Source organism: Bubalus kerabau, chromosome 3, assembly GCF_029407905.1.
Source record: "Bubalus kerabau isolate K-KA32 ecotype Philippines breed swamp buffalo chromosome 3, PCC_UOA_SB_1v2, whole genome shotgun sequence".
In the NCBI taxonomy this organism is placed as follows: domain Eukaryota; kingdom Metazoa; phylum Chordata; class Mammalia; order Artiodactyla; family Bovidae; genus Bubalus; species Bubalus kerabau.
In genome coordinates this window covers 77,619,068-77,646,452 of record NC_073626.1, presented here as the reverse complement: position 1 = coordinate 77,646,452, position 27,385 = coordinate 77,619,068, and the positions used below count along the sequence as shown (strand labels likewise).

At 41.8% G+C, this 27,385-nt stretch overlaps 1 protein-coding gene and 1 non-coding gene across 3 annotated transcripts in view; one reads left to right on the top strand and one right to left on the bottom strand.

Moving 5' to 3' along the window:
* Positions 1-3,526: 3,526 nt before the first annotated feature.
* LOC129648154 (U6 spliceosomal RNA) lies at positions 3,527-3,633 on the bottom strand. The gene has a single exon (XR_008712736.1). It is a non-coding gene; the product is annotated as a U6 spliceosomal RNA (small nuclear RNA).
* A 12,315-nt stretch (positions 3,634-15,948) lies between these two features.
* Positions 15,949-27,385, top strand: part of PDK1 (pyruvate dehydrogenase kinase 1) — a 50,127-nt gene continuing 38,690 nt past the window's right edge. For both annotated transcript variants that reach the window (XM_055572221.1, XM_055572220.1), the window contains exons 1-5: positions 15,949-16,299; positions 18,070-18,211; positions 21,495-21,566; positions 26,265-26,449; positions 26,771-26,866. In XM_055572221.1, the coding sequence (XP_055428196.1) occupies positions 16,098-16,299; positions 18,070-18,211; positions 21,495-21,566; positions 26,265-26,449; positions 26,771-26,866 (697 nt within the window). In that variant the 5' untranslated portion in view covers positions 15,949-16,097. The remainder of the gene's footprint in view (positions 16,300-18,069; positions 18,212-21,494; positions 21,567-26,264; positions 26,450-26,770; positions 26,867-27,385) is intronic.

Genomic DNA, 27,385 nt, shown 5'->3' with positions numbered 1-27,385 from the left:
GCTTTCTAAGGCCCACTTGACTTCACATTCCAGGATGTCTGGCTCTAGGTCAGTGATCACCCCATCGTGATTATCTGGGTCGTGAAGATCTTTGTACAGTTCTGTGTATTCTTGCCACCTCTTCTTGATACCTTCTGCTTCTGTTAGGTCCATACCATTTCTGTCCTTTATCGAGCCCATCTTTGCATGAAATGTTCCTTTGGTATCTCTAATTTTCCTGAAGAGATCTCTTGTCTTTCCCATTTTGTTGTTTTCCTCTATTTCTTTGCATTGATCTCTGAAGAAGGCTTTCTTATCTCTTCTTGCTATTCTTTGGAACTCTGCATTCAGATGCTTATATCTTTCCTTTTCTCCTTTGCTTTTCACTTCTCTTCTTTTCACAGCGATTTGTAAGGCCTCCCCAGACAGCCATTTTGCTTTTTTGCATTTCTTTTCCATGGGAATGGTCTTGATCCCTGTCTCCTGTACAATGTCACGAACCTCATTCCATAGTTCATCAGGCACTCTATCTATCAGATCTAGGCCCTTAAATCTATTTCTCACTTCCACTGTGTAATCATAAGGGATTTGATTTAGGTCATACCCAACATGGGTGCATCATGGTGGAGACGTCTGACAGAATGTGGTCCGCTGGAGAAGGGAATGGCAAACCACTTCAGTATTCTTGCCTTGAGAACCCCATGAACAGTATGAAAAGGCAAAATGATAGGATACTGAAAGAGGAACTCCCCAGATCAGTAGATGCCCAATATGCTACTGGAGATCAGTGGAGAAATAACTCCAGAAAGAATGAAGAGATGGAGCCAAAGCAAAAACAATACCCAGCTGTGGATGTGACTGGTGATAGAAGCAAGGTCTGATGCTGTAAAGAGCAATATTGCATAGGAACCTGGAATGTCAGGTCCATGAATCAGGGCACATTGGAAGTGGTCAAACAAGAGATGGCAAGAGTGAATGTTGACATTCTAGGAATCAGCGGACTGAAATGGACTGGAATGGGTGAATTTAACTCAGATGACCATTATATCTACTACTGCGGGCAGGAATCCCTCAGAAGAAATGGAGTGGCCATCATGGTCAACAAAAGAGTCCAAAATACAGTACTTGGATGCAATCTCAAAAACGACAGAATGATCTCTGTTCTTTTCCAAGGCATACCATTCAATATCACAGTAATCCAAGTCTATACCCCAACCAGTAACGCTGAAGAAGCTGAAGTTGAACCGTTCTATGAAGACCTACTAGACCTTTTAGAACTAACACCCCAAAAATATGTCCTTTTCATTATAGGGGACTGGAATGCAAAAGTAGGAAGTCAAGAAACACCTGGAGTAACAGGCAAATTTGGCCTTGGAATACGGAATGAAGCAGGGCAAAGACTAATAGAGTTTTGCCAAGAAAATGCACTGGTCATAGCAAACACCCTCTTCCAACAACATAAGAGAAGACGCTACACATGGACATCACCAGATGGTCAACACCGAAATCAGATTGATTATATTCTTTGCCACTTTGTTAGGAAGTCTTAAATCAACAAAGTGGTTAAAAGCCATCCTCCTCACACTTTAACATGCCTGAGAATCACCTGCAGACATTAAGCTTCAGGTGCTGCTTCAGAGAGCTTGGGAAAGAGCCTGAGAGTCAACTTTTCTATTGAGCTCCAGACACTGCAGTCCACAGATTATACATTGGGTAGCAAGAGTCTGTGGAATCGATCTTCATTCAAGGTTCAAGTCACTTATCTGCCACTTTCTGTTTACCCCTACTGGTTTAATTTCTGCATCTGTAAAACAGTATATGGAAGGATTATAACCTAGGCTTTTAGAAAGGAGACACCCGTCTACTCACCTTTAACAACTTCCAATCCCTAACATCCTCAAACTTGCGTATAAAGAACAATCAGGGCACATTTTAGTCTTTGTTATATGTGAGGATGACAGGATAGATAACATTCCTTTTAGGCTACTCTATGGGCCATGCCTTTAAGACCTGCTAGAAGCAAAATCCCATTTACAACTGAATGGGGAATAATCTGCCAGTTCTAGTAGCTGACCCACAGAAGCAACGATATGTTGGTCTGGTTACAGTGACTTCTCTAAATCAGTAACAAAACAGAAAGACTGCAGTAAGAGTCAGCCAAACTCTTAAGAGTTAAACTTCGGCAATCTGACAACTTCTTTCTTAAGCAGCAACAATTCTTCAGTTTCCCTTTGCCTGTTGCCACCGCAAAAAACCCAGCTACTCCTCCTAGGAAACAAATGAATACTGCCTAAGCCCACTGAGATAGATATCTGTGGATTGGCTTGCTAACTTCTAAAAGCCACCCTTTTATTAGAAGGGCTGGAAAGCTAAAAATTCTCTTCCAGAGTCCCCTTGCAGCTAGGGGCTTTGCACATGAACTGGATTCTGTGAATTATGTGCCTTCATTTGCGATCTGCAAGGTGGACGCAGTGAGTGTTTCTACTAGCAAGCATGGTTGTGGAGACCTAAGGTTCAGTGTTGAGGGTCTTCTAGCTTTCTGAGTATTAGAAAGGGTTAACTGGTGGTGGTCTCATTCCCTGTTTTTGACTATGGATTGTAGCTACAAGTATTTTTCGTCACCTAAATTTCCAGAAACCCCTAGATGAGTCATTGTTCTAGATACTATCCCCAGAGGCCCTGTCTAGAGCCTACTTTAGTCTGTGTTGTATACATGTAATTTCCTGAATTAAATCCCTTCATGGCAGTAATACCTAGAGTGGTTTTTACTTTACGCCCTGAACCCCAACTGATATGGCCACTCACCCAAAGAAAATGTTAAAAGATCTAGGAAATTAAAAGAGAAAATGCATGGGATGTAACTGCCTTCTAGCTAATGCTGGATTTAGAATATTTTTACTGCTTTTGACATCAACTTGATTCTCCAAGATATTAAATATATGTTATGTTAGGGTGAATCTTGTTTCTTTTTTCTTTTTTAATTAATTAATTTATTTTAATTGGAGGCTAATTACTTTACAATATTGTAGTGTTTTTTGCCATACATTGACATGAATCAGCCATGGGGGTACATGTGTCCCCCATTCTGAACCCTGCTCCTATCTTCCTCTTTCCCATCCCATCCCTCAGGGTCATCCCAGTGCAACTGGTCCTGAATGCCCTGTCTCATGCATTGAACCTGGACTGGCAATCTATTTCACATATGGTAATATACATGTTTCAATGCTATTCTCTCAAATCATCCTACCCTTGCCTTCTCCCACAGAGTCCAAAAGTCTGTTCATTACATCTGTGCCTCTTTTGCTGTCTCGCATATAGGGTCATTGTTTCCATCTTTCTAAATTCCATATATATATGTGTTAATATACTGTATTGGTGTTTTTCTTTATGACTTACTTCACTCTGTATAATAGGCTCCAGTTTCATCCACCTCATTAGAACTGATTCAAATATATTCTTTTTAAAAGCTGAGTAACATTCCACTGTGTATATGTACCACAGCTTTCTTATCCATTCGTCTGCTGATGGACATCTAGGTTGCTTCCATAAAAATATGGAACACTTTATAAATTTGCGTGTCATTCTTGTGCAGGGGCCATGCTAATCTTCTCTGTATTGTTCCAATTTTATTATATGTGCTGCCGAAGTGAGCACCTGTTTCTTTTTTCTTTTTTTTTTTTTTTTTAAATTTTATTTTATTTTTAAACTTTACATAACTGTATTAGATTTGCCAAATATCAAAATGAATCCGCCACAGGTATACATGTGTTCCCCATCCTGAACCCTCCTCCCTCCTCCCTCCCCATTCCATCCCTCTGGGTCGTCCCAGTGCACCAGCCCCAAGCATCCAGTATCGTGCATCGAACCTGGACTGGCAACTCATTTCATACATGATATTTACATGTTTCAATGCCATTCTCCCAAATCTTCCCACCCTCTCCCTCTCCCACAGAGTCCATAAGACTGTTCTTTTTTCTAAATCTCCTCTAAAAGAGAGTGGAAATGGATATGTACATGATCTGACTTAATCAGGAAATGAAGGGAATAAAAACACAAAAATGTGAAGAATCATTATTCTGGGAGAGAATGTCATATTTCATGGACTGTCTTCATTAAATATTAGTGATTAATAGGAAAACATGCTACCAGTCTATAGAACATGGAAATAATGTGTTATTTTTACCTCCAACCATCCCTTTTTCAGGTGAAAGAAACTGCTGTTTCCTTGGGGATCCTTTCTTCTAATTCAGTCCCTGATGTTAGGTGTGTGTGTACCACCTCTCCACACCTACTCCTATTTTCCCGGGCTGGAAACATGGCCCCTGCCTGGCAAATCAGGGACAATCCCCTAGTGTTTTTCTGAAGCAATGAGAGGTGCTCATTAGAGATTTTTCCCATTGGAAACTAAAGCCTGCTGCTATTCTGTCCATTTCTGAAATAGGAAAGGAGTCAGCTTTGTGAAGTTTATAAAGTGTCACAAGAAGCCCCAACACAAAGAAAAGCAGAGCTGAAACATGGGGAGGAAGGAAGAGGGAGAGGAGAGCAGGACACACTGATGTTTTGGGTTTACAACTTGAAAAGTTTTTCAGTGACTTCAGAAAACAATGGTCTTTTACTTAAGGAAGTTTGAACTGGGTTTTCTGTACTTGAGTTGGCAAGAGTACTGCTTTGAGGCATAGAAGGAACATACCTCAACATAATAAAAGCCATATATGATAAACCCACAGCAAACATTACCCTCAATGGTGAAAAATTGAAAGCATTTCCCCTAAAGCCAGGAACAAGACAAGGGTGCCCACTCTCACCACTACTATTCAACACAGTTTTGGAAGTTTTAGCCATAGCAATCAGAGAAGAAAAATAAATAAAAGGAATCCAGATTGGAAAAGAAGAAGTAGAACTCGCACTGTTTGCAGATGACATGATCCTCTACATAGAAAACCCTAAAGACACCACCAGAAAATTACTAGAGCCAATCAATGAATATGTAAAGTTGCAGGATATAAAATTAATACACAGAAATCCCTTGCATTCCTATACACTAACAATGAGAAAACAGAGAAATTAAGGAAACAATCCCATTTACCATTGTGATGAAAAGAATAAAATAAAAAATAAAATTGTGATGAAAATGTAGGAATAAATCTACCTAAAGAAAAAAAAGACCTATATGTAGAAAACTATAAAACAATGATGAAAGAAATCAAAGATGACACAAATAGATGGAGAAATATACCATGTTCATGGATTGGAAGAATCAACATAGTGAAACTGAGTATACTACCCAAAGCAACCTATAGATTCAATGCAATCCCTATCAAGCTACCAATAGTATTTTTCGGAGAACTCGAAGAAATAATTTCACAATTTGTATGGAAATGCAAAAAACCTCAAAGAGCCAAAGCAATCTTGAGACAGAAGACTAGAACTGGAGCAATCAACCTGCCTGACTTCAGACTATACTACAAAGCTACAGTCATCAAGACAGTATGGTACTGGCACAAAAACAGAAATATAGACCAATGGAACAAAACAGAAAGCCCAGAGATAAATCCATGCACCTATGGACACCTTGTCTTTGACAAAGGAGGCAAAAATATACAATGGAGAAAAGACGATCTCTTTAACAAGTGGTGCTGGGAAAACCGGTCAACCACTTGTAAAAGAATGAAACTAGAACACTTTCTAATGCCATACACAAAAATAAACTCAAAATGGATTAAAGATCTAAATATAAGACCAGAAACTTGTGGCAGATTCATTTTGATATTTGGCAAAACTAATACAATTTTGTAAAGTTTAAAAAAAAAAAAAAAAAAAAAAGACCAGAAACTATAAAACTCCTAGAGGAAAACATAGGCAAAACACTCTCTGACATAAATCACAGCAGGATCCTCTATGACCAACCTCCCAGAGTGGGACCTAATTAAACTTAAAAGCTTTTGCACGACAAAGGAAACTATAAGCAAGGTGAAAAGACAGCCTTCAGAATGGGAGAAAATAATAGCAAATGAAGCAACTGACAAAGAATTAATCTCAAAAACATACAAGCAGCTCATGCAGCTCAATTCCAGAAAAATAAACAACCCAATCAAAAAATGGGCCAAAGAACTAGACAGACATTTCTCCAAAGAAGACATACAGATGGCTAACAAACACATGAAAAGATGCTCAACATCACTCATTATCAGAGAAATGCAAATCAAAACCACAATGAGGTGCCATCTCATGCTGGTCAGAATGGCTGCTATCAGAAAGTCTACAAACAATAAATGCTGGAGAGGGTGTGGAGAAAAGGGAACCCTCTTTACACTGTTGGTGGGAATGCAAACTAGTACAGCCGCTATGGAGAACAGTGTGGAGATTCCTTTAAAAACTGGAAATAGAACTGCCATGCGACCCAGCAATCCCACTGCTGGGCATACGCACCGAGGGAACCAGAACTGAGACACGTACCCCAATGTTCATCACAGCACTGTTTACAATAGCCAGGACATGGAAGCAACCTAGATGTCCACTGGCAGATGAATGGATAAGAAAGCTGTGGTACATATACACAATGGAATATTACTCAGCTATTAAGAAGATATTAAAAAGAATGCATTTGAATCAGTTCTAATGAGGTGGATGAAACTGGAGCCTATTATAGAGAGTGAAGTAAGTCGGAAAGAAAAACACCAATACAGTATATTAACGCATATATATGGAATTTAGAAGATGGTAATGATGACCCTATATGCGAGACAGCAAAAGAGACACAGATGTAAAGAAGAGACTTTTGGACTCTGAGAGAAGGCAAGGATGGGATGATTGGAGAGAATAGCATTGAAATATGTATATTACCATATGTGAAACAGATTGCCAGTCCTGGTTCAATGCATGAGACAGGGCGCTCAGGGCCGGTGCACTGGGACAACCCAGAGGGATGGGATGGGGTGGGGGGAAGTAGGAGGGGGTTTCAGGATGGGGGACACATACCCCCATGGCTGATTCATGTCAATGTATGGCAAAAGCCACCACAATATTGTAATCAGCCTCCAATTAAAATAAATTGATTAAAAAAATAAACCAAAAATAGCCTTAGCCAACTTACAAAAAAAAAGAGTCCCGTTTTGTTATTCTTCAGTCACTTAGTCATGTCCAACTCCTTGTGACCCTAAGGACTGCAGCAAGCCAGGTTTCCCTGTCCTTCACCATCTCCCGGAGCTTGCTCAAACTCATGTCCATTGAATCAGTGATGCTCTCTAACTATCTCATCCTGTGCTGACCCCTTATCCTTTTGCCTTCAATCTTTCCCAGCCTCAGGGTCTTTTTCAGAGAGTCGGCTCTTTGCATCAGGTGGCCAAAGTATTGGAGCTTGAGCTTCAGCACTGATCCTTCCAATGAATATTCACAGTTGATTTCCTTTAGGAGTGACTGGTTTGATGTCCTTGCTGTCCAAGAGACTCTCAAGAGTCTTCTCCAGCACTACACCTTGAAAGCATCAATTCAGCCTTCTTTACAGTCCAGTTCTCATATCTGTACATAACTACTGGAAAAACCATCACTTTGATTATATGGACTTTTGTCGGCAAAGAGATGACTCTGCTTTTTAATACACTGTCTAGGTTTGTTATAGCTTTTCTTCCAAGGAGCAAGCATCTCCTAATTTCATGGCTGCAGTCACCGTCTGCAGTGATTTTTGGAGCCCAAGAAGATAAAGTCTGTCATTGTTTGAATAAGTAAAATCCATTAACCCTAACACATCTCTAGAAGGATTATCAAAAGACATGTGGTTATTCAGATTTCCTTTCCTTAGATGGTTTATCCAATGAATTTCTCCCATCTTTTCCTTTAATTTCAAGCATACTTTACCTCCTACTTCACACACACAAATATGCAAATTATTACAGAAGAATTTTCTCAATTTCCTGCCTAGATTTGAGCCCTAATTTAACACATGTTCTCTTCATTAGGCTAACAGCTTCAGCATTGTCTATAAAAGTAACCATTTCGTTGGTTAGTGCCTATCCCATAGAAAGTGCTCAGTAAGATCATCAGTAAGAGTGAGCAACTTAGCCGAGGTGACGCATCTAGAAAGTGATGGAGCCTTGATTCCGGCCCAGGTCTGCCCACATCAATTGCACACATTTCTTTAACACACTGACAACACATCCCGGTCAGAGGAATGTCCTTCCTCCCATCTGTGGGAGGAGAACTCTGCCAGTCCTCCAGGACCCTATTCGGGCACTTAACCTCTCCCTCTTCTTTATATCCAGCTTGCCTCGTAAGTTCTTCACCCCCAGCATTTAGACATACTCAAGACTTTCCCACTGTAAAACCTATAAATAAACCAGCTCCACCGTCGTCCTTTCCAACAACTGTGTTTATTCACATTTGTCATCTCTACTTCCTCACCACTGTGCTCATGAAGCCCCTTGTTCCAAAACCACGACCCACCTTTTGGCTATTAAGTCTAAAGCATACTTCTCAGTTCTCATTTTACTTGACTGCTGGAGGATATTTAATGATAGCCAATGCCCCTTCAATTTTGAAAGTGCTTTCTTCTTGGCTTGTACTATTGTCATCTCAAATATTTCTGCTGTGAGGGATTCTCTCTGGCCTCTAACATCCTTCCCAGGTGATCTCAACAATCCCAATTACCAGTAGAATTAGAGACAGTGGATTATCTCCCAACAGTCCTTCTAGTAAGAATTTTACAAGATTGCCAATGACCGTGTTTTCTTATTCTTTGAAAATTTTATCTTAAGAGCTTGTAGATACCTTTAGATGTTTGTTAATCATCTTATTCCTTGTGCATATAATAGGAAAATGTAAGTGAAATAAATTGGTTAAGATTCTCCAAGAACTTTTTCTTTATATTTTGAATCTTTCAAATTAACATTTAATTCAGAATAATATGCTTGCCCAAAAGTATTGTGATGCAGCATTTCTGAAGAGAGTGCTCCACTGTTCAGGATTTTCTCCCAGACAGTGGATACCCAGTCTGCAAGTTCTGATGATCAAACATCAGCAGTGTCAATACCTGTACTGAGAGGAATTGAGGACCCTGACGATTTATGAAGTGTTAAAATGTGAAACAAACAAAAAGGTATCAATGAAATATGGCAACTCACATTGCTCTGAAGAGGACATGAGCTTTTTACGCAATTTCAGTTACAGGTTCCTGACAGACAGTGGGGGCACCCCCTCAGGCAGAACAAATGGAGAAGGACCTTTCCATGAAAACTTTCAGTTGGTCTCCTGACGGTGGTGGAGGCGGCTGGATGGACTGGACAGCGGCCAGGAAGCCAAAGACAAGCACTTCAGGCTTAACGCTATGCATGGCCTGTGGTTATTGGCAACTTGAGGCGATGACTGCAGTCAGCTCTCTGCTTTGAGGGAATCTTTAACAATCATAATCCAAAGTCCCACCTAAAGACTTTCTTGGTGAGTTATGAATGAATGAAGGCCAACAAGCTTAGGGGCTTTGTGTCTTGCAGTAGGGAGGATAGGGTTTTTTGAGGCTCATGGTGGGAGGAGTCACATCTTTTTTCATTTTAGGGCCTCTGAAGGTCCTAATCTCAGAGTGACCTTTGCTGACCTCTGTAAAGTAGCCTCCATGCAACACACACACACACACACACACACACACACACACACACACACACAGAGTGGTCTGTTTTATTATTGTTATAGCCTGTAGCACTCTCTGAAATAATCGTATACATTTATTCTGTCTTTAGCCGTTAGAATGGACGCCCTGTAAGAGCTGCAACCTGGATGCCTTGTTCAGTGCTAACCTAAAATCGTGCCTGCCCAGCACACAGCATGTTCAAGGAAACATTTACGGAATGAGTGAACCCCAGAAGTAGGTACCTAGAAAACTCAGAAGAAATGAAATTAAATAAATAAAGGGAAATTGATGGTGAAACTAGAAATTTGGACTTCCCACTCCAACAAAATTTTAAAGAGAACAACTTGAACTGTGCTGATGGCATATATAATTCAGACATCTGCAGACTTCTTGCCCCCGGAATTAGTTGAAATGGCAAATTCCAGCGTGTCCAGATCCAGAGACAGTGGACAGTGGACAATTCACACTGTCCAGGTCTGTAAATTCTTAGGGGTTTTTGACCTCAGAGTCCCCTTCAACCTAACCACTGCTTAGGCTCCTCAAGTGCAAATATTGCCCCAATTCTTATGCAAAATTCACCCTTTTTACCAATTTGCACAAAGGCACAAAAGACCCAGTCTCAACAATTTTTTTTTTTTTTTTAGTGAACTTTACTGAGGGTTCAGGAAGCTCCCTCTTTCTGAAACAGCCTTTGCAATCACCACCTCCCCTCTCCCTAAGCTCTGCAAAGTGGGTTCCTCTTCTAGATTCCTGCAAGTCTGTTCTAAAAGCGGTCCCTGGGGATCTCCCTCTCAACTCCAGCAGCTTATCAAATACCTCGTCCAGATAAATACAGGGTTTTCCTTGAAACAAGTCCTGGTAAGCAGGATGGCCTCCATGTCAAGGCACAGGTAATTACTTGAACGACGGTCTTTTTTAAACACAAAAGGCAAATGTAGGTAGAATACAATGCACTGTTCAGAGCACAAGTTTCTAGGGTGTCTGATTCTGATTCACTGTGTTTGAGCTATTTACAATGGTAAATTGCAGGTAATTCTTGCCTTATTCAGTTGCTAAGCTGTATCTGACTCTTTGCTGCAACCTCATGGACTGTAGCACGCCAGGCTCCTCTGTCCTCCACTATCTCTCGGAGTTTGCTCAAACTCATGTCCATTGAGTCAGTGATGTTATCCAACCATCTCATCCTCTGTCACCCCCTCCTCCTCTTGCCCTCAATCTTTCCCAGCATCAGGGTCTTTTCCAATGAGTTGACTCTTCACATCAGGTGGCCAAAGTATTGGAGCTTCAGCATCAGTCCTTCCAATGAATATTCAAGGTTGATTTCCTTTAGGATTGACTGGTTTGATTTCCCTGCTGTCCAAGAGATTCTTAAGAGTCTTCTCCAGCACCACAATTCAAAAGCAATAATATTTTGACACTCAGCCTTCTTTATGGAGAAGGCACTGGCGACCCACTCCAGTGCTTTTGCCTGGAAACTCCCATGGATGGAGGAGCCTGGTGGGCTACAGTCCATGGGATCGCTAAGAGTCGGACACGACTGAGCGACTTCACTTTCACTTTTCACTTTCATGCATTGGAGAAGGAAATGGCAACCCACTCCAGTGTTCTTGCCTTGAGAATCCCAGGGACGGGGGAGCCTGGTGGGCTGCCGTCTATGGGGTCACACAGAGTCGGACACGACTGACATGACTTAGCAGCAGCAGCCTTCTTTATGGTTCAACTCTCACACCTGTACATGATTACTGGAAAAACCTATATTCTTGCCTATATCCATGCAAATATGTTCTATCAGTTAGAGGTGGAGGGTTCCTGACTCCTAAGGGGAAAAGCCAGTTTTATAGCCCTTTACAAATTCATTTCTGTAATCCTATGTTTTTTTTACCTTCCCCTTTGAACTGGTTGTAGTATCTTCTCTGAGTTTCTCATTTAATGAATTAAAATTTCAGTGTGTTCATTTTATTTTTTTCAGCTTCAATGAGATATAATTGATAAAATCTTAAGATATTAAAAGTAGTACACACTGTGATAGAGATGTGTTCATTTTGTAGTTGCATGAAAGTCATGATTTTATCTCTTTTGAAAGTTACCTTTGTAAAGCAGCAGTCAGGGGTCTGGGGCAGGAAATGGTAGCACACTCAAAGGGGAAACTGAAGAGTGTTTTCAGGGACTATTTACAGAGGTGTGGGCAGAGCAGAGATGGAGATAGTGAAGCACCCCAATCAACAGGAGAGGGAAACTGGTACCACCTCTAGGGCTCCCTGGGCGCAGGACGGGAGCTGTGGCCATACTTAAAAGGGACACAAGTCATGGCCCAGCAGGAAGGAGCAGGAGAATGAATAATCACTTTTCTCTCCTCTTGTCCGCTGAGCCCCATGAAGCCACAGGATAAAGGAGACAGGGTGGCATAGTTCAGCTTGTTTTCTATTGCTTTCTACATGATTTTCAGTCAAATCAATCCGACAATAATCACAAAATCTCAGGGAATTTAGAGAATCCAGCCCAAGTCTGCTATAAAGAATTTTTTAGAGAGCCTTAAATTACAATTATACTTTATATGTACATAGTTAAATAATATAGCCCTATGGTAAAAATTCATGAAAGATATACCACCCTTTGATCACTTTGTATCTTTGAATACATATCTTATGTATTAATATCACTTCATTCATATCTTACTCATTCATATCGCTTCCTCTAAAATATTTTTACCATAGTCTTAATAACCATCAAGTTAACAGATACCTAAAAAACAATCTAACATTCTCTCCAGTTTCTGGATCCTCAGCCTTTGACCAAGAAGTGAAAAGCTGATGCAATTTTGTATCTGTTTTTATATACTCATTTGCTATAAGTTGGGTGGAAGTTTGGTGAATATCTTTGGAGAAAATAAAACTTGGATTGGTTTCTGGGTGAACGAACCTTGACACAATAAACCCCAAGCTTCTGCCTGGCCTTTGCACTTTCACACAAGTTAATGTTCAGTTGGACACCTCAACATGCTCAGGTGGAAAGCAGCAGAGTTGCAAAACAAGGCTGAGGAAGCTGATTATACTGTGCATGATAGTGTGAGGAGAATTCAGAGCTCAGGGAGTAATCTGGAAGGAAGGGGAGGAGGAGGAAGGCCACATGACTGGAGGCTGCAGGAGAGCTGCGGAACAGTTGACTATTTTAAGGATGGCTAATGTTCAGTTGTAAATTGTCTTCTACCAAACCTTTGGTAAAGTTGGCTTCATGAAAAATGTGTGTGAGCGGTTCTGATTAAACCTTAATAAGGAAATAATTTTTTAAAAAACAGCAATAATGGTTTTTTTTAAAAAAAGATGGAATCTGAGTGTTTAGTATATCCTGGGCATTGTGCTAACAGATGGCTACACTATCTATTCATAGTCACACCCAGTGAGACAGCCAGTATCCCCCCTTTCTAGGGAAGGAGGCTGATGCTCAGAAAGGTAATTCACTCTAGGTCACATATCCAGTACATGAAAGAGGATCTGACATCAGAATCCAGGCTGTGTTCATAGCACCACATGGCTTTGCAATCACCCTCCCCAGCCTCCTTAAAAAGCTGTCCTTTAGTCTCTGTCATTGACAAGAACCCCCTCCTCCTCTAAGGTCGCCCATTTCACAAAGGGCTGTAACCAAAGTTTTTCCATGTGGCTGAGATCTGTCTCCCTACAGTTTCCATCCCCAAGTCTTCCATCTGCTGTCTGGGTCACTCAGAGCAAACATAATCCTTCTTTTACGGAGCAGGCTGTCTAATATTCGATGGTGGACTTTAAATAATGTGCGTTCAACAAATATTCATAGAATAGATGAAGGCCACATTTGGAGGGTACAGAGTATGGCTAGTAGGACAGCAAATATATAAAAATGATTTGATTACTTTCTCTGCTGCTGCTGCTAAGTCACTTCAGTCATGTCCGACTCTGTGCGACCCCATAGACGGCAGCCCACCAGGCTCCCCTGTCCCTGGGATTCTCTAGGCAAGAACACTGGAGTGGGCTGCCATTTCCTTCTCCAATGCATGAAAGTGAAAAGTGAAAGTGAAGTCACTCAGTCATGTCCGACTCTTAGTGACCCCATGGACTGCAGCCTCCCAGGCTCCTCCGTCCATGGGATTTTCCAGGCAAGAGTACTGGAGTGGGGTGCCATTGTCTTCTCCAACTTTCTCTACCTATCTCATAGTCTTATGTTCAAACTGCTTCCTCTAAGAAATTTTTACCAAAATGGTAACAACAACCAGGTTAAGAGATATCTGAAAGAACTCTTAGAGGCACCACTTTTGGAAAATATGTTTAAGTGCTGCTTCTACCCCAACCCTCAACTACCTACACCTGTAAAGGTGCTCAGTGTTTTTCTTCAAGCAAAACCTGTGGGACTAATGAAACTGAGGGCAGTCATCAGTTTGATCCCTTAAACTATAACTTTTGCTTAATCAGTAATATCAGTAACTTCACTGATGAAACTTGCCTTAACTGTTCCTGCACACTGCACACCCTTCGTCAGGTAGCTTAGACAATCATAAGACTCCTTTAGCTGGCCTCTAGAGGCAGTACCTCTGATGGGTGGATCACTATAGTAATGGTTTCAAAAGTTGTTTTTCAGGAACATGGAGCTAGTCTTGCCCAGTTCAGATCAGTTGAGACCACCAACCATTCAGCTGGGCCTGCTGGAGTGCTGGATGGAGAACCTCTTGACATCAGAAGGCCAAACACTCCACCCTCAGATGATACCACCCTGCCATTTTCTTCACCTTTTTCTTATCTCCAATCACCTTTCCCCAGGCTTCAGGTCACCCAACTTCTTTGTCCCATAAATATCCCAAGCTCTTTCCCTTAGGGAAGGTGAATTTAAAATTTGGTCTTCCTTCTCCTTTCTTGGCTGCTTCATGACTTATAAACCTTTCCCCTGCAAACCTTGGCATCTCAGAGTGTGGCGTGCTGCATGCTGGGCAAATGAATGCAGTTTAGTAACACTGCTACTGCCGCTAAGTCATTTCAGTTGTGTCCGACTCTGTGCGACCCCATAGACAACAGCCCACCAGGCTCCTCTGTCCCTGGGATTCTCCAGGCAAGAACCCTGGAGTGGGTTGCCATTTCCTTCTCCAATGCATGAAAGTGAAAAGTGAAAGAGAAGTCGCTCAGTCATGTCCGACTCTTAGTGACCCCATGGACTGCAGCCTACCAGGCTCCTCCGCCCATGGGATTTTCCAGGCAAGAGTACTGGAGTGGGTTGCCATTTCCTTCTCCAATGCATGAAAGTGAAAAGTGAAAGAGAAGTCGCTCAGTAGTGGCCGACTCTGTGCGACCCCATGGACTGCAGCCTATCAGGCTCCTCCGCCCATGGAATTTTCCAGGCAAGAGTACTGGAGTGGGTTGCCATTGCCTTCTCTGTTAGTAACACTAATACACCCTAAAAAGACATTCATCTCATTCTTTACACATACATTTTTATACAATCCAAGATCCGAATATGGAGAAGAGAACTGTTCTTCTAGACCAATAACTGCTGTAAATATTTATGTATATACATACACATATATATAAAACCTTAAAATTGTATAATATATAAAATATATATTTTAAATTAAACTACACACCCAAGGAAAAGTAATTTTGTTGGCATCTAAGACATAACAAACCACTGGGATTAGATATATGTAGAAGGAGCAGTGGCGAGAAGGGACAGTGGTGATTTTCACTGTAGACAGCCTTCGCAGCTCTGAAAGATTAAATCGAAATTAGAAATTCTCTAGTCTTATATTCACTATTTGGAAACTGCAAAGGTTGGAGCAATCAAACTGTGACGCTAAGACAGTTAAAGAGAAGGGCAGTCGGAGTTGTGGGAGCCTTTATATACAGTGCTGTCCAGGCCGAGAATGACAGTAGATAAAGCTTCAAGTTGAGCCGCCAATTCTCTTCTCTTGGCACGGGAGTCGATAGTGCTCACCATGTGTACTTATGTACCACTGTTTGGCAAGGGTCTGCTCTGAAAATTTTGAGGGTCTCAGTTTGCTCCTCCGTAAAATATGGGCTTGTTTTTTGGAGCGTTTCTGGAACACGCTCTAAGCAAGACACTGTGGTGCCTGGAAGCGGATGTCGATCCTGTGCTAGAGGTTTTCGGCGGAGGACAGAAGACCTGAGGAAGCAGGAAAGTGGGATTTGTTTCCAAAGGGCTGTGACTGGGCGCGCCACACCAGGATAGGCTCGTAGGTGCCCGGCCTCCACGCGAACCCCGTCCTCCCGCTCTCTGGGCCCCGCCCCGCGGCACGGGGGGCGGGACTTTGGCTCGGGGGCGGTCCGCACGCGATCCCCGCCTCCTTCTCCTCCCCGGGCCCCGCCCAGCGGCGCGGGGGGCCGGGCTCCGGCAAGGGGGGCGGTGGCCGCGGCGGTGACAGCCGCTCCCGGCCCCCGAGGCCGCCACGTCCCTCACGTACCACCCGGCCGAGCGGCGGAGCTGCGACCTGGCGCCCGGGGCTCCGGCTCCTCCGGCGCGGCTCGGCATGAGGCTAGCGCGGCTGCTTCGCGTAGCCACCTCGGCCGCCCCGGGCCCCGGGCTGCGCGTCGCCGGCCCTAGCGTCAGTCGCAGCCTCACCTCGGACTCGGGCTCCGGCCCGGCGCCCGAACGCGGCGTTCCCGGCCAAGTGGACTTCTACGCGCGCTTCTCGCCATCCCCGCTCTCCATGAAGCAGTTCCTGGACTTCGGTGAGTAGGGCCCGGGCTTTGGGCCTTCCTGCGCAACCCTAGCCGGGAGCTGCGGCCGCTAACCCCGGCCGGGCCCGGCCCGCGCGGGTGCCCTTTCGTCTCCGGCGCTCCCCCTTCCTCAACGTCTCTCCTCCGGCGCTTCGGGCTCCTCCTCCGTCCCTCGCGGACGGATCCCTCTGCTCAGGTGCAGGCGTCCGCGCCCCCGAGAGATAACTGGGAGAGTGTGCGCCTTTTCCCCGTGTATTGTTGAAAACAATCCCGGGGCCCGACCCTCTTTTCAGCGCACGTGTGCACCTCTGCGCTCGCAGCCAGGCCCTTTCTGAAGAGCCCAGCCCCAGTGAGAGGCGAGTGTGCTGACACCTCCGGGAGTCGCGTTCAGATTCTGCAGAGTGCTGATAAATGCTTAGTTTTGCATATGATGATTACATAAAAGTGGCGTGCTGATAGGGGAAGCAGGTTCTGACTGGCCCGGTGTTTCATAGAATGTTTTCCTTGCCACTGGCTTAAGAGTTTCCACCAACAGTACAATTCATTTCGTCAACAAGAGTCCGCAGCACGTGTAAAGTGCATGGGTACAGTATGCTGTGGGGTTTGTTTACCGAAGTGACTCTCCACTTTCCTCTTTCTCAAATGAGTGCTTCCTGGTTTTCTCTAGAAAAGATGCAGAGGAATTGTAAAGTCAGGCATTTAACTTTGACTTCTCATAGCAGGGCGCTAAGGTGAAATGGGAAAACTAGTCAAGTCAAAATTTCAAATAGACAAGAGTTATCTTCTGCATTGTGAGTGCGATTTGGTCACCAACGGATCACTAGTGGCCTGAAAGATAGCAGCGTAGTTAGCCACTTAATCTCAAACTTGTGGTTTACAGTGTCGATTTTGTTTGGTTCAAGGCTGTTGGTTTTTGTTTTTTACCTTAAAATGACTGTAGTGTTATTAAGAGGGTGAATTTGACCTCTTTCCCAAGTATGCCATTAAACTTCCACAATAAAATGTTTTCTTTTAATACGATTATTCCTATTGACAATCTCGTTTTTGCTATGGTTGTCTCTTGCTAAAAGAGCAAATCAGTGAGTTTAAAATGTATCACTGAAATAACATGACTTTTTAGTTTAACTTTAAATGGAACTGCTTGCCAAACGCGATTCTACAGCTGTTCTGTTTAGCATCTTGAGTAGGAGTGGAGGAAGGAGCAGATTGCTTTCCAGGAATCAGACAATTAAATAGAACCTACTGGGGGAGAAGCTTGAACATGATCGCAGAGCAGGCATTGGCAGCTGTTGCTTTCTCTTGCCAGAAAGACTACTCTTCATTTACTCTTTGCTTATGGCAATTAGTATAGTGGTTCTACCTGGACTCAATGAATCGTCTGATGAACATGTCAGAATTTCCACTGCTTCTTAGACAGGCTTTTCTTATAAACCTAAAGTTAGGAAACAAGTTTTTAAAATGATAGCAACAGGTTATATAGGATAGGCTTTATACAGGTCCTACGTTAATCAGACGGTGCCTTGCTCAGACTTGCCTAGGTTGTCTTAGTTCTAAGATGGGAGATGTGAATAATGGAGACAGGAAAATAACCTCACTGATGCTCTACGGTGTGGTTGGAAGGTGGTTCAGAATGTCGCACAGCCCTAGAGACTGGACTGTCTTGTCCCTTGCTCCTCTTCTTGCCTTGTCATTATGGTGATGATATCACTTGCCAAATAACTCGGTGTTTCTCTCTGCCTTATGGCTTCCACTTACTGCTGTTCACACTGTATTTGGTTTCAGGATCTGTGAATGCTTGTGAAAAGACCTCATTTATGTTTCTACGGCAAGAGTTGCCTGTGAGATTGGCAAATATAATGAAAGAAATAAGTCTTCTTCCAGATAATCTTCTCAGGACACCATCAGTTCAGTTGGTACAGAGCTGGTAAGATTCACTGTTCTTGTGTTTGCAATTTGAGTAGTGTTGTAGACTTTACCCAAAGTTAAAGCAAATACTTTTTTACTCTTCAGTGGTGTCTCAAGGTAGTAGCAGCATTCCTCCTCCTTTGTTTGGGTGTATCTGGGCTTGTCACCTGAATCCTGGACTGTACTACTTTTTGGTTTTGAAAAAACAATCAGAAATGCACAGAAATACAGACACTATATTTAAGATTTGTGTTATTAAATCTCCAAGGATGTTATTTTATAATGTAATAAAAATATCTACCATAAGTTGGTAATTACCTTTAATCCCTTCAATAGCCCTGCCCAGTAGGCATCCATTTTACAGATGAAGAAATGGAGGTACCTACAGATTAAGTCCTTTGCCTAAGGCAAAAACATTCATGGTAGAGCTGGGATTCAAACTCGGATTTGTTTGTCGGAGAAAGCAATGGCACCCCACTCCAGTGCATTGGAGAAGGAAATGGCAACCCGCTCCAGTGTTCTTGCCTGGAGAATCCCAGGGACGGGGGAGCCTGGTGGGCTGCCGTCTATGGGGTCACACAAAGTCGGACACGACTGAAGTGACTTAGCAGCAGCTTAGCAGCAACTGCTTTATGTTGAAGTCAGATTAATAAAATGTGTTAAAGGGTGTAAATTTTTTTATAAACTAAATTTATCTTACTGAAGTATATCTTTATAAGTCACAGAAGTTAAAATATTTATTCTATCATTTAAAAACAATTAGAAGTTATTACTGGAAAGCCACTCCAGTACACTTGCCTAGAAAATCCCATGGATGGAGGAGCTTGGTAGGCTGCAGTACATGGGGTCGCTACGAGTCGGATGTGACTGAGTGACTTCACTTTTACTTTTCACTTTCACACAATGGAGAAGGCAATGGCAACCCACTCCAGTGTTCTTGCCTGGAGAATCCCAGGGACGGCGGCAGAGCCTGGTGGGCTGCCGTCTATGGGGTCGCACAGAGTCGGGCACGACTAAAGCGACTTAGCAGCAGCAGAAGTTATTAGAATTGTGTAGAAACTATGATCTCTCTTCTAAAAATGACAGTGGAGCTATTAAGGGTGTGCATGCCTATGTGGCCACCTGTATACAGCCTTTCTTGTTAATGTTATTAAAAGTGTTACTCTGTTAACCACTATACATTTCAAACAAAAGAGTTTGCCAGAGTTCAGTCTTAAATGGAAAAATTTAGTTGCAAGGCATTTCCCAATTATGATTTATGGAGATCCTAGCTTTCGTGTTGTAACCAATATAATTATGGGAGAAGCTGATATAATGTCAACTTTTTAAAATAAGTGAAAGAAATATGACTGCTCCATAATTGATAATCCGATACTCTCCAGTCCAAAAATGGAATAGTTAGAAATGTGGTTTAAGTAAGAGACATTTGTTTAGGAACTCTGATGCAGGGAGAACAGATAATTTTCTATGGAGGTTTATTCCTTTTTTTAAAAAAAAAAAGAAGCATTAAAAGTAGAATTCCCTGGTGGCTCAGAGGTTAAAGCATCTGCCTGCAATGCGGGAGACCTGGGTTCGATCCCTGGGTCGGGCAGATACCCTGGAGAAGGCAATGGCACCCCACCCAGTACTCTTGCCTGGAGAATCCCATGGACGGAGGAGCCTGGTAGGCTAGAGTCCATGGGGTCACAAAGAGTCGGACACGACTGAGTGACTTCACTATCACTGTTACATTTTTGAAATATCGGTGCCTAACACATTGTAGATGTTGACAATTTAATGCCAAAAACTCTGCCTCTGTTCACTGGTGCTGAATTGAACCTTGAAGCCAGTTTTAGGTGAAGTAGAAAAGAATAGCTTTATTGCTTTGCCAGGCAAAGGAGGACACAGCAGGATCTTGCCCTGAAAAACTGTGTGTCCCAACCCAGGGATGTTTGGTGAAGAGTTTTATAGCAGTGGTTCAAGGAAGAGGTTGCTGATAATGATCAGGCTACATGCAGGCCTTTAATCTGGCCTCAGGTGGTCTCCTGATGTGCTTCTTGAGATTATCAAACCTTCTGGAATGAAAAATGCTAATATCTTTCCTTTGTTGTGCGTGTTAGTGCTGTAAAAGAATTCAGAGATGTGTATCTCTGGAGGGGAACCAGACTGACTCCAGGTCTGCACTGTTGTCCCTTGGCCGCTTCTCCCTTGTTTCTGCATCCTCTCTCTTCCCTGATTAGCTCCTGTTTGAACCTGCCCTTTGGACCTCAAGGAAGGTCATGGAAACTGGAGTCTATTCCCTACAAATATGAAATGGGAGACATGGAAAGGCTTCTGTGCCCAGGAGCCCCACAGGGTCCTGCTTGGTTTCATTATCTTCTGAATAAAAGCATAATTGTTCTTGCCAGTGAAGAGTAAGGGTTAAGTCACGACAGTAGACTCAGAATCACTAGACTTTGGAATGCCTTGGCATGCAGTAGGGCATATTGTTTGTCAGAAACAACTTTCCAAACCAACATGGGGATTTGCAGATTTTTAAAACACTTTCACTGCCCCTGGACGCCTACTAAAATATGGCAGCTGAAGGTCCGGCCAAAGCAGACCTTACACTAAAGAAGGCCATTGAATGACAGGTGTTTTGGCTCTGGCCCTCCACTGCCATTGTGCTCTGTTGCATGACCTTCAGAGAGGCATATGACGTTCCTCATTTTGCTCCTTTACTAGGTGATTTGCTCCATCGTATTTTTAGGTAAATTAAAAATGTGCATTTTCATGACTTTTGTGTTTTTGTTCAGTTGTTTAGAAGAACCATGTGTTAGATTGTAGACTTTCAATAAGCATCTGCTGACTGGACGTAACATCTAAAATTAAGGTTTTAAAACAAAGACATTTAAGTTAGATTCTTAGATCAAGGTAAGCTGGCCTCCACATTTTACTGAGACTAAGACAAATTAAGTCATTTGCCCAAGATCACATAATTGTTGGTGACAGATTCAGTTCCCATGACCATCAGTATATTTATACTGTGATGTACAGTGGTAATTTTAAGAAATATAAAAACTACTTTGTGTAGAGAACTTTAAAAAAAGTAGGAAATTCTTAAATCAAATTTAACCTAAGCTTTTAGGAGAAAATGTACCTTCTAATTACTGGCAGGGACTTTGCTTGAATGTGAATGGCTATACAAATCCCACTTCAACCATAATTCACTAAAAATTAATTAACAGTAAAGAAATGTTTAAAATGCCTGTTGATCATTTTCACAATATTAGACTTTCAAAATGTAAAAGAACAGTCTTACAAGGGGTTGATTTACATTTTAGGTATATCCAGAGTCTTCAAGAGCTTCTTGAATTTAAGGACAAAAGTGCTGAAGATGCTAAAACTATTTATGAGTAAGTACAGTTGTTTTGCCTTATTTGAACATCATATGAAACATCATCATATACTCTTTGAACATCATATAAAAATGTAAATGTATTGCTATTGGATCATTTTAGGGAAATTGATTAACTTTTGGTTTTTCACTGCTTTAGAACATATGATGGTATATGTGTCTTGTCACAGTCCATGCAGGCCAGCCAGGTAACATAAATCCAGAAATTGGACTGGGCATAAGAAGAACTTCATGTTTCTCTTCACTCTAGTGTAAAGAAAGATGCAGTTCAAATCTTGTGATCAGGGGAGATCTTGATGTGGTCTCAGGGCCACTTGGATGGTAGGAGACTGGTGAAGACTTGGTAATGAGCACTTGCTTCTAAAGGACAGCCTCTCAGCTCTACTGACCATTGCCGAGCAGAAACACTGCCCAGATCACGTGATATGTGTGTGTGTGTTGGGGGGGCGGGTATAAGAAAAGCTGCAAGTCTAGTTATTTTTGTTTTTTAAGTTAGATTTCCTAATTTTGAAAGATTGGAAACTAAACCTTCAACAAACACTGAAGGCCTGCAAGACAGAAACTTGTCTCTAGTTTATGAACTGTGGTCTGCGAGACAATGTAAGTAATGTGACCTATTAATAATCAACATACCAGGACTAATAAACCTCGTAATCCCCTAAGGCAAGTTACCTGCTTATTCCAGTGAATGTTACTCAGAACTTAAAGACTGTTTCTGTTGTTGTCCTCCAAGTCCATTACACATTTTTTTTTTACTGTCTTTAAAGGTGGTAGCAACATTTCACTTTTTAAACATGATTTTGGTTTGAAAATAACACCAAGAATTTGTGTAGGTATGCAGCAAAATTTACACAGATGATGTCACTTACTCTTTAAAATGACTCTACTTAAATAATACTATTTGTGCAAAAAGAGATACTATCTGTGGACAAAAAGTCTTAAAATAGCATTAGGCTCACATGGACAGCAAATGGATTTAGACCCATCTGGCGACCCACTCCAGTACTCTTGCTTGGAAAATCCCATGGACGGAGGAGCCTGATAGGCTGCAGTCCATGGGGTCGCTAAGAGTCGGACATGACTGAGTGACTTCACTTTCACTTTTCACTCTCATGCATTGGAGAAGGAAATGGCAACCCACTCCAGTGTTCTCGCCTGGAGAATCCCAGGGACGGAAGAGCCTGGTGAGCTGCCGTCTATGGGGTCGCACAGAGTCGAACACGACTGATGTGACTTAGCAGTCTAACTTAAAAGTAAACCTTATGCTGAAAAACCTTCGGAAAATAGTCATTCAGACCTGAATTTTAAAAAAATAACGTGAGCAGCCAGGCAAAATAATACTATTTTGGTTTTGACAAAAAAAGAGAGATGTGAAATAAATGATTAAGAAGTAACTAGAAATGATGAATTGTTTTCAAGGAGTTTGTTGTTTGTATTTTGGATTAACAGTTTGGTTTTGAAACTAATCATAAACTAGGAATTCCAAAAATATTTTGAGCAATAAGAGCATCATTGGAATAGGTTAATAATAGTCAAGATGATGACTCTATAGACTTTGAATGAGGAAGCAGTCATATGGAAGTGTGAGTTCTGATGGCTATATTATTACAAGGTAGATTTTGTTACTTCACAACTAAGACTTCTTTCCTCTTTTATTTACTTCTTTAAATTAGCCATGCAGTTCAGTGCACTTCAGTTGCTGGGTTGTGTCCGACTCTTAGTGACTCCATGAACTGCAGCACACCAGGCTTCCCTGTTTATCACCAACTCCCAGAGATTGCTCAAACTCATGTCCATTGAGTCAGTGATGCCATCCAACCATCTTATCCTCTGTCATCCCCTTCTCTTCCTGCTTTCAGTCTTTCCCAGCATCAGGATCTTTTCCAGTGAGTTATTTCTTTGCATCAGGTGGCCAAAGTATTGGAGCTTCAGCTTGAGCATCAGTCCTTCCAAAGAATAGTCAGGACTGATTTCTTTTAGGATGAACTGGCTAGATATCCTTGCAGTCCAAGGGACTCTCAAGAGTCTTCTCCAACACCACAGTTCAAAAGCATCAGTTCTTCAGCGCTCAGCTTTCTTTATGGTCCAGGTCTCACATCCATACATGACTACTGGAAAAACCATAGTTTTGACTAGACGGATGTCTGTTGGCAAAGCCATGCAGTAGTGTCTTCAAATGACAGAAACAGAAATGCTGGATGGCTTGAAGATTTTTCTTTGAACACACATTCACCTTTTTTCCTCCCATTTTTTTAAACTCATAGAATGGAATTAGAATTCCTTTCTACTTTTCTAAGTGGCCCTTTCTCTCTTGAACCTGGGGAATGGTTCTGAAACAGACAGCCTTTATGGGCTCATTCATCTTCATCCTTACAGAGCATGTGTTCCCTGGAAGCAAGTGCTCTGTCTTCTCTTATGCTGACTGTGCCTGGATCCCATCCTCATAGCAGGTGTTGAAATAATCTTAGTTGATGATAGTTAAAGAAAACCCTTCGCATTTGTAGGATTGTGTTTTGTGGCAGCCTTACTTTTAGGAGTTCCAAGAAAATAATTACATTTCACAAGTTTTTTTTTGTTTTGGAGTTTCTTAACATCCCCATGGAAAAGAAATGCAAAAAAGCAAAATGGCTGTCTGAGGAGGCCTTACAAATAGCTGTGAAAAGACGAGAAGCGAAAAGCAAAGGAGAAAAGGAAAGATATAAGCATTGGAATGCACAGTTCCAAAAAATAGCAAGGAGAGATAAGAAAGCCTTCCTCAGAGATCAATGCAAAGAAATAGAAGAAAACAACAGAATGGGAAAGACTAGAGATCTTTTCAAGAAAATTAGAGATACCGAGGGAACATTTCGTGCAGAGATGGGCTCAATAAAGGACAGAAATGGTATGGACCTAACACAAGCAGAAGATATTAAGAAGAGGTGGCAAGAATACACAGAAGAACTGTACAAAAAAGATCTTCATGACCCAGATAATCACGATGGTGTGATCACTCACCTAGAGCCAGACATCCTGGGTGTGAAGTCAAGTGGGCCTTAGGAAGCACCACTACAAACAAAGCTAGTGGAGGTGATGGAATTCCAGTTGAGCTATTTCAAATCCTGAAAGATGATGCTGTGAAAGTGCTGCACTCAATATGCCAGCAAATGTGGAAAACTCAGCAGTGGCCACAGGACTGGGAAAGGTCAGTTTTCATTCCAATCCCAAAGAAAGGCAATGCCGAAGAATGATCAAACTACCACACAATTGTACTCATCTCACATGCTAGTAAAGTAATGCTCAAAGTTCTCCAAGCCAGGCTTCAGCAATATGTGAACTGTGAACTTCCTGATGTTCAAGCTGATTTTAGAAAAGGCAGAGGAACCAGAGATCAAATTGCCAATATCTGCTGGATCATTGAAAAAGCAAGAGAGTTCCAGAAAAATATCTATTTCTGCTTTATTGACTATGGCAAAGCCTTTGATTGTGTGGATCACAATAAACTGTGGAAAATTCTGAAAGAGATGGGAATACCAGACCACCTGACCTGCCTCTTGAGAAATCTATATGCAAGTCAGGAAGCAACAGTTAGAACTGGACATGGAACAACAGACTGGTTCCAAATAGGAAAAGGAGTATGTCAAGGCTGTATATTGTCACCCTGCTTATTTAACTTCTATGCAGAGTACATCATGAGAAACGCTGGGCTGGAAGAAGCACAAGCTGGAATCAAGATTGCCGGGAGAAACAGCAATAACCACAGATATGCAGATGACACCACCCTTATGGCAGAAAGTGAAGAGGAACTAAAAAGCCTCTTGATGGAAGTGAAAGTGGAGAGTGAAAAAGTTGGCTTAAAGCTCAACATTCAGAAAACGAAGATCATGGCATCTGGTCCCATCATTTCATGGGAACTAGATGGGGAAACACTGGAAACAGTGTCAGACTTTATTTTTGGGGGCTCCAAAATCACTGCAGATGGTGATTGCAGCCATGAAATTAAAAGACGCTTACTCCTTGGAAGGAAAGTTATGACCAACCTAGATAGTATATTGAAAAACAGAGACCTTTGCCAACAAAGGTCCATCTAGTCAAGGCTATGGTTTTTCCTGTGGTCATGTATGGATGTGAGAGTTGGACTGTGAAGAAGGCTGAGCGCCAAAGAATTGATGCTTTTGAACTGTGGTATTGGAGAAGACTCTTGAGTCCCTTGGACTGCAAGGAGATCCAACCAGTCCATTCTAAAGGAGATCAGCCCTGGGTGTTCATTGGAAGGACTGATGCTGAAGCTGAAACTCCAGTACTTTGGCCACCTCATGCGAAGAGTTGACTCATTGGAAAAGCCTCTGATTCTGGGAGGGACTGGGGGTAGGAGAAGGGGATGATAGAGGATGAGATGGCTGGATGGCATCACCAACTTGATAGACATGAATTTGTGTGAACTTCGGGGGTTGGTGATGGACAGGGAGGCCTGGCGTGCTGTGATTCATGGGGTCCCAAAGAGTTGGACATGACTGAGCAACTGAACTGAACTAACATCTCTATAGAGGTGGTATATTTTATTATCTGAAATATACTTAAATAAGTGTAAGAAAACATGCCTTGATGCTCTTTTACTGAATTAGGCATTTCTTGTCTAGTATAATTGGCTAAATTTAGATTTTAGTATCACATTCACTTGCCAAAATATTTGGCTGTTTTGACAGACAGGTTTGTTTAGCTTTACAGACACTGTGATACGGATCAGGAATCGACACAATGACGTGATACCCACAATGGCTGAAGGTGTGGTTGAATACAAGGAGAGCTTCGGGGTGGATCCTGTCACCAGCCAGAATGTTCAGTATTTTTTGGATCGTTTCTACATGAGTCGAATTTCAATTAGAATGTTACTTAATCAGCACTGTAAGTGTCTGGAAGTCAAGAGAAGAAGCTAAATAATCTGTGTTGGTATATTTTACATTTATTTAGAAAACTTCCTTTTAGGGAGACTATTAAAAAAAAAAGGGAGAGTATTTACTTTTACTTTTTTTTGTATTAAGGAAAGCAAATAGACTGCCATTGAAAGGAGGTTTTTAAATTTATGTTTAATGTTATGTAGAATGTTTATGTTTTAAGGAAAATACTTGTTCTACTGTTTGATACCAATTAGAGAAACAGTATTCAAATCCAGACAGCGGCATTATGTATTATAGCTTATTTTATTTGTTCTTTAATTTTTTATAGCTTTATTATTTGGTGGAAAAGGCAAAGGAAGCCTATCTCATCGAAAACACGTTGGAAGTATAAATCCAAACTGCAATGTGGTTGAAGTTATTAAAGGTAAATACAGTTCTCCTTTCAGAAAGAATGCCAGAATCAGAATTGTTGAGTGTGTTTTCTTGCTATTAAAACAGTTATTTGAATCATGAGATAAAATGATATAACCCATGCATGGGTTTGAAAATGCCTTTATAATGCTAATTGTGCACTATGTATAGGATGAATGTTTTGTTGATGCCATGCTTTATTAGGCAAAAGGTGAAGATATTATGAGGGTATCTGAGTTCAAAATATTTCCTTATTCCCTCCTTTCTAATTCCCTATATTGAAGCCATAATTCATAATAGTTTGGCTTGTATCTTGCCACAGCTTTTTCTGTTTGAACCATATATGCTTGTGCACACACATAATTGTTGGTCTTACATTGCTGTTTTTGGAACATGGGGTACTTTGTGTATGTTTTTCTATAAATTTACAAACATTGTGCCGTGTGTAGTACATGTGGGTACACACCAGGTTTTTGAATGACTGTTAGGGATGTATCAGACTGTATTAATCCGTACTCCTATTGATGCATAT